Source organism: Terrapene carolina, unplaced genomic scaffold (assembly GCF_002925995.2).
Source record: "Terrapene carolina triunguis isolate 2854851 unplaced genomic scaffold, T_m_triunguis-2.0 Scaffold66, whole genome shotgun sequence".
Classification (NCBI taxonomy): Eukaryota; Metazoa; Chordata; order Testudines; family Emydidae; genus Terrapene; species Terrapene triunguis.
In genome coordinates, this window is record NW_020664417.1 from 52919847 (window position 1) to 52929513 (window position 9667).

Here is a 9667-nt window from a genome sequence, read left to right on the forward strand (position 1 = left end):
GTACACAGGAGAGCTGTTACCCTTCCCTTTATAGTTATGACAGCATATATTAACACAAGTTCCCCAACTTCAGGACTGTCTTGGATGGAGTTTTTTCTTTATGGCGTTATAAAGCAAGCTGGCCTTTTCCCAGGATGTATCTCTGATGCACAGACAGCATTTGTGGCATTTTCAGAGTTTCTGAGACCTAGAAGGCCATGCATAACTTAGGGTATGTCTATACATGGGAGTGTGCTTCCCATGGGAGGAGGCTAGCTGCCTGAGTACATATCCATCCAAGACAACTGGCAGGAGGGCTAGCCTCTCCTGCCAGTCAAACCTCCATGGCTACACTCTATATTTAGACATACACATTTTAGAAAACATCATCATAATTAAAAATGCAGTTCAGACAGGAAATAAAATCTCAAACACTTTTGTCAGCATATTTCCTTTTTCTGTGGATTAACTGGAACACTGTACTGTAACTATGCATAGTTGTCATTTTCCCTTGACGTTTAATACAAATTCAAAAATTGGAGGCCTTATCAAAGTTGTATAGACTCCACTGGGAACAGTCAGTTGCATTCTGGAGGGCACATTCCTCTTCAGAGTTTTTAGGTCTTTGGAGAGACAATATATTTCATCCAGGGGGAGCTTTAAAAATGCCTTTGATAAACTTGTTCCTGGCTAGCTTTCTGACTTACTAATGAAACAACTCTGTTTTCAGCATCTGATGTAGATTCTGCATGAGAGGCTTGAAAATGAGGAGGAAGTGATTGGGGAACAGTGAGCTTAAAAACAGATTCCCTTCCCCACCCCCCTTTTTTTTTTTTAAAGAAGTATCTCAAAGTATCTTAATGCATCAAAACACTCATAGCAGTATTAAGCATGAGTGCCTTACATTTGGGGTGAAATATGCTATTCATTTATATTCATTCTTTATGCAGCATTATCTATGAACATATCTGTTTCTCTTCTTTATAAAGCTGTCAGTTTGTGGATCATACATTTCAGTTTTTGCATAGTTTTGCTACTCACAGATATGTCACGACAAAGAATTCAGACAACAGGGAAGCACACTCTATCACCCATTATGAAAAGGCTGCTCTCTTTTTATAAAATGTTTGTATTTATATCCTTGCCCCTTTGATATTTTGGCTCTGAGAACATCAGCTCCATTTGCTTTTTCCCCAAGAGATCTAGAGAGGATACACTGAAGATGTACAAAAACTACTTTAATAGTCAGTTGCCTTCTAGCAAGAAAAAAATAAAAAACAATTTGTATGATATCATTCTAATGCAGTGACCTTTTAAAGTATATGGAAGACTCTTTTCCCTGCTTCTTAAAAATTGTTCACTCTGATGAGAAAGCTATCAATATGTAATAAATCACCTAATATAAGAGAATTCTGATTATTTTAAATGTCTTTTCATCAGTTGTTTGGAAACATGAACTACAAATGAAAATTTCTGGAAATGTGTCAAAACAGAAAAGGAAAAAAATGCTGTAAAATCATCAGATTGATGGGGGAAGCAGAAAAATGGAGTAAAGAGATGTATTATGTCTGATTCAGGTGGCATAATGGAATTCAAATGGAATCTGGGCTAACAACTAGAACCAAAACAAGAATTAATATTAGGCAATAAAGTTAGATTTTAAAAATGTAACAAGAAATAACTTAGTCTGTACTTCCTAGAAAACTGCAGAAGATTTCATGTTTTGTAAAATTCCGTAACTTCTTCAGCATGCTATAAAAGTATCTTAAAATGCTAACTCTGCTATACAAAACTATAATAGATCTTCATGAATTGGAAAAAGATATTGCATTTCTCCTCTTGGCGGGACTATAATATTAACATTTTAAAGCAGTGAACTATGTTGTAGATATCTCTTTCAAGAGTGCTGTACTTGATCTTCCACAGTAACTATTTCCTGGGAATTACAGATACAGCTCTGTAAAAAGCAACAGAGGGTCCTGTTGCATCTGAAGAAGTGAGGTTCTTACCCACGAAAGCTTATGCTCCCAATACTTCTGTTAGTCTTAAAGGTGCCACAGGACCCTTTGTTGCTTTTTACAGATTCAGACTAACACGGCTACCCCTCTGATACTAGATACAGCTCTGTAAATCTCAGGTTGCATCTACTCTAGGTTTCCTGTAGCAGAGGATTTTAACATTTTAAAGCTCTGTCTATAGTTATTGTATAAATATCATGTTCAGACACTGAGAGAGAGGATGGTGTGTCAATCTTGGGGCTTGATTCTCCTCTTACTTAAGCCAATGTTAAGTAGTATAAGTGTGATCATTAACAGGCCATTGCTCCTTCAATTCAGATGTCCTTTTCTAACTTGGTCTCCATTGTGTTACTGTCTCTTAGAAAGGAGGACATTGAATTTTATCACTTGCCATGCATTTTTCTGAAACATTATTCATAAGGCAAAAAATGCAAAGTGATACCACTTTTAATGACTTTTGATTTTAATTATTTATTGGTAATGTGATAGGATTACCAGTGGCATTCCCTAGTGGGCAATTATCCTGTTTTCTTTTGGCAACTGATCAAGTCAGCAAGAGCAAATGGGACAAATGCCCACTTTTGAGGGCGGGGGAGTTAGGACGCTGGGACAGGGCTTTAAAAAGGGACTGTCCCCACCAAAATGGGACGTATGGTCACCCTACCAATGACAGGGAAGGACCCTCAGTCTATCTCTTAGCCCCTGTAGGTAGCTCAACCTTGCCATGAGGATTTCAGTATCTCTATCTTTACTCCTGGGAGAGGAAATAAGGTTTATGTCCCTTTATGGCAAGGATGTTTGGTAGGGGGGCTGGGCCCTCCCACTCCACTAGGCTCTGACCCAGAGCCCTATGAGAGGCAAACAATGTCAGAAACCAGGAAATGCCTGGGCCACTTCCTACCATCCCCAGCCTCACAGTCCATTTTAAAATATCAAAGGAAAAAATCAGGGTAACTGAACCTTCAGCCCGGCGGGTCTCAGCTGGTAGTCTCTTCCTCCCAAGCGGAGACTTCTGTGGCAGCATGGGTCAGGAGTTCTCTGGGCAGATCTGTCCTATTCCCCCATCTCAGTTGTTTGGCTACATTTTTAAGCTCCTTTCTCCAGCTGGAGTGTTCAGGAGGACAGTCACCTGGGCCCAGAACTGCTCCTTACACCTTCAGTTCTATGAGTCTATGAGACTCTCTTTCCTTATGTATGCTCTGCTTTGCAGTAATTATTTTAACTTCTCAGTGCTCACTGGAAAAGGTCCTGCCTCCAACGGGCATTTTAGGATATGGAGCAATTTCAATTCTGCCAATTTCAGTTCAGAAACCAGAACAAGAGTTGAATTGGAAACCTCGTGTAGCGAAGGTGTTGTACTTACAGTATAGTCCATTTTCTTAAACGGAAATGCTGCAGAAAGGAGGCGTTGGAGAGATTTTATCCACCTCGTTTTCCTGTCTGGAACACTACATAAGCTCTCAGTTCACTGGGAGCTTCTGATCAGATCTTCACTTATTACAACCTATGTTGCCATGATTTCTAAGAAAAAATCAGAGGACTATGGACACTAGATATTTCTAGGAAAGAAGACTAAGAATGTGGTCATAGCGGAAACAAAAACCAGGAGGTGCCACCACCAAAATAGCTTCAGAAAAGGATGTCTAATACTTGGGTTATATTAAATATCAGCGCAGCTTTTCTGTTGAGGGAAGATGGGTGGTGGTGGTGGTGGAGTTGAACTGTAGCATTTAATGTTATCATTATATTAATTATATTATATTTATATTTATTTTATAGTATACTGGTCTTTTGAGACCTTTGCAACAGTACTATTTTAAAGTGCAATAAAGAACTTTTAGTGCACACCAGCATGGTCTACATGGACTAATTAATGCACAACATGTTACTGCACTTTTAAAATCGCAACCACACAGTGTGTATTGCTGCTCTGTACGGACAAGCCCCTAAAGTGTGACTCTTTTTTTTTTTTAACTGATTTAGCTAAACTGGTGCAAAACCCTGTTTGCACACACATAGTTTGGTTTAAGAGGGCATTATTTTACTTTAGCTTAAGTCAATTTGAAACAGGTTTAAGCTACACTGAAATAAGCCACTCATAAACTGAAAAAGTGTCCACACAAGAGTTTGCACCAGTTACATGAAATTGGGTTAAAACCTATTGAAGTTTAATTAGTGCAATTTCTGTTTGTAAACAAGGCCTCTGTGTGATGAATCTGTACTTGTACTTGTAGGTACAGTTACTTTGGATTTCTTTAATAGGCATATTATGAAATTTATTATATAAATTATAGCCCTGAGGTGTAGTAGAATGGTATGCTATTAAGGAAGATGATGTAGCAACAGCATTGTCTACTGCAAACTTTATGAAAAGTTCAGGAAAATCATGACATTGTGCATACCATCTTGGGGAAGCATAGCTGAGGTATACTACTGAGTTCTCTTTTGGCCTTGTCCCTCAATATTTACTTTAGCACAACTGTTCTATTCAAGGACACTCATTAATATGCAAGAACAAAAGATTTCCCATGGAGGATACTACACTTTAAGAAGTTATCCTCTCTTAGACTGGCAGGGAACACAGACATTTGAAAGGACCTTTTCTGCAGAATACACATGAACACTGGACAACCCAGTCAACTTCTGAATAAGGACCATATTGCAAAGAGATATATCCTACAGCAAGATCCAGGTGTTAAGTGACAATGAAGTGTTGCTTGGAATTATTGTATTTATGATCAGGAGTCAGAGTTGTTGGAGAACATCATATAGGATGGGCCTGTTTGCTGCATTCCTCTGTTGTGCGCTGATGCCTTGGGATACCTATTTTGAGTGCATGTATCTGATCAACTACAACCAGTTGATGAGAAAAACAGCCATGCTGCTGAATGTCCATGCATCTGTGACTCCGTGAACATTGATTTTAAATGGGAGCTGTCAAGCAGAAACTCCTGAAAAATCCTATAGAGAACCACTCTGTATATTCAAGCTGAGAGACGATGCACTCATGCAGGCTGCACTATGTGGTAAAGTACACATCACTTTAACAACTATTTGATCTTTTTTGTTAATTATTTTATCATTGTTGTTTTATCTGTTCTCTGCAAGTTACGATTTTAATTATTGCTGTTTGATAGTATCACCTCCTCCTGAGAACTTAGTACTCTTGCTGAACCTATTAATAGTGCAAACTTATTTACACTAAGTTCTGTGACAACACTTTCATTCATTGGCCCTCTACTGTATTTACCCCATTGCATCTTTCTCCTCCTTCCCCATTTGCTAGCAACTTATAGACTGCTGCTCCCTTTAAAGAATGTACCTCTCAAACAAGATGGAGGAGGGAAATAGAGGTGACTTGATACTGGTATCTATTGTATTTCTATGTATTTAATTATTTTACAGCTTTCCATCTTTCAGTATTTCTTTCCTCTAAATCTAGTGTAACATGCATTCTGGTAGCACACCTCACATAATATATATACATATAAGCAAACCAGAGAAACCACTTTAAACACTGTTCTTTTAGTCTTTTCAAATAAAAACTATTATACTTGCTATAAATATATATAATTCTAGAAAGAAGCATATGATGTAAAGAAAATCATACAGGCAATCCCTACAAGTCAAAGCATAACTGGTCCATGGTGATAATGGTGTACCCTGAGACAAGTAAAACAGGGTCCTACCATGCTTTACAAGACTTGAAAATTATGTACAATTTACTTTCTTGGAGAGGTTCCTGAGATTTGGGGAGTCCTATGGTTGGAGATGCATGAGGCCATCCTGATCAAAGGGATCCTCTAAGTGCTGTTATAGACTTCTACTGACATTAGGAGCTAACAAAACATGGTTTTCTATTGGAGAATTCTGACTCTGATTGTAATCTGTAATACCCTGATGAAGAGACAGTTGTTAATGAGGAGATACCAGTGGTGGTTGAGAGAGTTCATGATAAATGGATGAATCTAGATCTAAGGGTGTTGTGGGAAGCATAAAGTTTGAACCATTTTGTCTTGAACTTTGATTGGATTAATGTTAACAACAAACATCTTTGTGAAATATCGGCTTTCAAAATGGACACTACAAATATTTGGCTTAGTTCTCCTGTCATGGCCAGTTAGTAGTGAGTCAGATCTAGTGGTCAGAGTAGGATTCCACAGTCACAAGACAAAAGTCAAGAGTCGGCTAGGTCAGGAGATCAGAAGCAGGAGACAAACTGGAGATAGAACTGGGAGTCAGAGTCAGGCTGGGTCAGGATGTCAAGGAGTCAGAGGCAGGAGACAACTGGAGGTCAGGAACCACAAGTCAGATGCCAGGAGTCAAGCCAGGTTGGAATGCCAGGAAGTCAAGCCAGGGGAGCTGGAGCCCCATTGTTCAGACAGCTTCCTGTTCCTGCTGCTGGCTTAAAAAGAGTCAGTGGGCCAATCAGCTGTTCTAGGGCTCTGCCAATAGGACATCAGGCAGAGCCTCCAAACTGGAGCTGGGCTTTGTGGTCCTAGGTAAGCAGATGTCAGTAGGCTACCAAGTGGAGGGTTGGAGCAGGGTCACTCGTATAAATCGGACCCGATTTTCAGACCCATGAGTCATGAAACCTACAAGTTCTCTATACACGGAACTTTCAGTGAAGCCAAAGGGAATTCCATGTCTGGAGGGTTTTCAGGACTGGGCTTAATATGACAAAATGGAATTTGTTTATTCACCAATCTTTCTTACTATATAGTTGATTAGATCTTTGGTTCTCAACTTGTGGGTCATGAACAGGTTCAAAGGTCACAACTCTCCTTTTCTTTGCAGCTAGATGTGGGAAGGAGGAGAGTCCTTAAGCCCATGAATTCTGAGAATTCTCAAGCTATCCCCAAGCACAGTCACAAATATGAGTGATGCAACTTGGAAAGTCAAAGCCGAATTCTGCTCAGATATGTTGGTGTATTTCTAAAACAATTCTGACTCAACTGAGTCAAAACTGGAAACAAAATTTGGCCCTCGAGTGTTAAAAGGTTATTCCTTGTCAAAATTATTTCTGAAGATGAGTTCTCTTGTATTGTTTAAGGAGAGAATTATACATAAAGTATGTCTATAAGGGGATCAGAGGATACAGTGGTACTGTATAATGGTTGTGTTATGTATACTAACAGCTTCATATGTATTAAAGGGAAACTGCTAGACACCTTCTCTCTCCATCTCAATGTTGAAATGAAATTAATACAAATAGCATAGAATTTTATTTTTTCCTTGGTGAGTTCTGGGTATTGTTGTATTTGGATAATTTTCTTTATCAGTTGGGTTATTCAAGTTTGTGTGTTTTGAAATGCATTGTTGTTTCAGGAGGAACTTCAAGGACCTGGAGGGATTCAAAGCAGGGGCTACTTTTTGTTCAGGGTATGGTTGTTATTTTTTTCTTTTTCAAACTAATTGTTAGATTGCAAAAAGTACAGTATTCAACATCTGTGAGAGCCAGGGGAGCTTGTTTCCATTGCAGCACTCATTATAGTAAAGGATCTATCTGCATTCCCATTATAAACACTTAGCATTTTTAGAGGTGCTTAGCACTTGCTACTTCTATTGAGCTCTATAGGTAAATTCTTCAGGGCAGGGAATGTGTGTTTGTACAGTGACTAGCAAAACAGGGCCTGGCTAGGGCCTTTGGGTGCTACTGCAAAAGAAATATTAAATAAAAATCAATAGGTGTTGTCAGAGCTAGGCACTTTCAGATTAGATAGTAATTGGATTGTAAATATTTACCCTTGACAGAAGTGTGTGTCAGTGTCTTGACATGGGAACATTTTCTCCTACACACCAGTTGAAAAATGTTTTTAATCTACTAAAATGGATATTCTGAGATCGTGTCTAAAACTGATTTTCTAAAACTTTTCCACCAAAAATACAGTAAGAAGTTTTGGCATGCTATCTTAATGTGTGCTGAATTGATATGTTCCCATGCTATTTCTTAATAAACTATCAATTATCATGTGTATAATTCTTGAACTAATAAGGCTTGAGAGCTCATGAGACAGACATAAGTCATCCTTGTCTACCTGGTAAATAAAAGCTTTATTCAAAATAGTATTTCTACATGTTACATATAATACACGCAGTGCCAGGAGATATATATACACAAGTAGTTTGTATTGCAACAAGATACACAATAGTCCTGATTTTCCACTTTGCTTGTATTTTGTCTTGTTATTTGCACTTCAGCAAAGTGGATGTAAAAAATACCTCCTCAAAATACACTTAGTCCATCCTAAACTTAAACTGTTAAGCCTTTTTTCTGTTTCTTAACATAATAGATTAAGTTAAGGATGACAAATCTTTCTTAATATCGACTTTCCTGACTTTTGTTGGGTAAAGTCTTCACATTTTTTTTTCTATTTAAGTATGAAGCTGGCTGGCAAATGGTACACATGTTTTGTATATTACATTTCTCTAGTATGAAACTTGGAGTTAGAGAGTTATGATTAACTGAAAAGGCCAAATAAAATTCAAGGGTAACATAAACAGTGGTGTACTTTACATGTCAGATAAAAGGTAGTCTTTCTGGGTCTGAACCAGCTCCTGTTACAGTCAATAGCCGTTGTTTCATTGACTTTAATGGAAGCTGAATCAGCCCCTCATTGAGTATGCAAAATTAGTGAAATGTACACCAGTGGAAGGGTGGAAAGGATTTAGCAAGAAAGCTATTAACAGGGCAGTGTAAAGTAAATGAGACCCTGCCAACTCTGATATACTACACATGACTTTGGCCTAGTGTATTCACAAGTGTGGTACCATTAGGACTTAAATTGTATGTCTTCACTAGCAACGTTAAAGCGCTGCTGCGGTCGTGCTTTAACGTGGCTGTGTAGTTGCGGCACCAGCGCTATAAAAAACCCACCAAATTCAAATTCTAGAGGACTAAGTAGGGAAGCAAATTCCAAAGCCAATGATGCCTCATTGACAATTCCCTGCTGCAAACCCCTTTCCATTTATAGGGGACTTTCAACTCAAGTGCCTTACAGGACCTGAACTGTACCTGTAACGCATGAGGAGGAAGACCTGGTAGGCTCTCCAATAGATAAAACCCAAACCATTCAAGGTTTTAAAGGTCAAAAACAACACCTTACAGTTAACCCAGATCAATCACTGATCAGAGAACACAGGTGTAAAGTACTATATGTTGTGGGTCTGTGTATTCTGCACTGGTAATACTAGACAAATAGCAAAGGTTTAGTCCCATTTGCAGTGCATTGCAATAATCTAGCCATGAGGTAACAAAGGTCTGGATAACCATGATGAGAGCTGTGTGAAAATGGAAAGGGGAGGAAAGAATGGAAAGGAGCTCCTTGTGCCCTCTTCTCCTCCCCCTTTACAAACTCAAACAGAACTGGGCTCAGTCTGGCCCTCCATTTTTAACGGTTGTAAATTTGCTGTATAAACAGTTTTCAGAAGTTGAAAAGCATAGACAAGTGTTCATTTCAGTATATCTTTAAAGATCATCATCCTAACTTTAACTGAGAAATTATCTTGTAAAAGATATGGTATAACTCAAGGGATTTGCAAAATGCAGTTGATACAGGATTACTCTGGGACCTTCTTTAAACCCTGGATGGTTTTAGTGTTAATTTCTTACAAAATATTTGTTGTTTTTGTAGCCACGCAATGGAAGGAGATCAGCAGGTTTCCGCTGA

At 38.6% G+C, this 9667-nt stretch overlaps 1 protein-coding gene across 1 annotated transcript in view; it reads left to right on the top strand.

The window, feature by feature from the left end:
- Window positions 1-9667, top strand: part of NMU (neuromedin U) — a 33053-nt gene extending 23386 nt beyond the window's left edge. The window contains exons 8-9 of the mRNA XM_026647792.2: window positions 7326-7379; window positions 9632-9667. Coding sequence (XP_026503577.1) covers window positions 7326-7379; window positions 9632-9667 — 90 coding nt within the window. The remainder of the gene's footprint in view (window positions 1-7325; window positions 7380-9631) is intronic.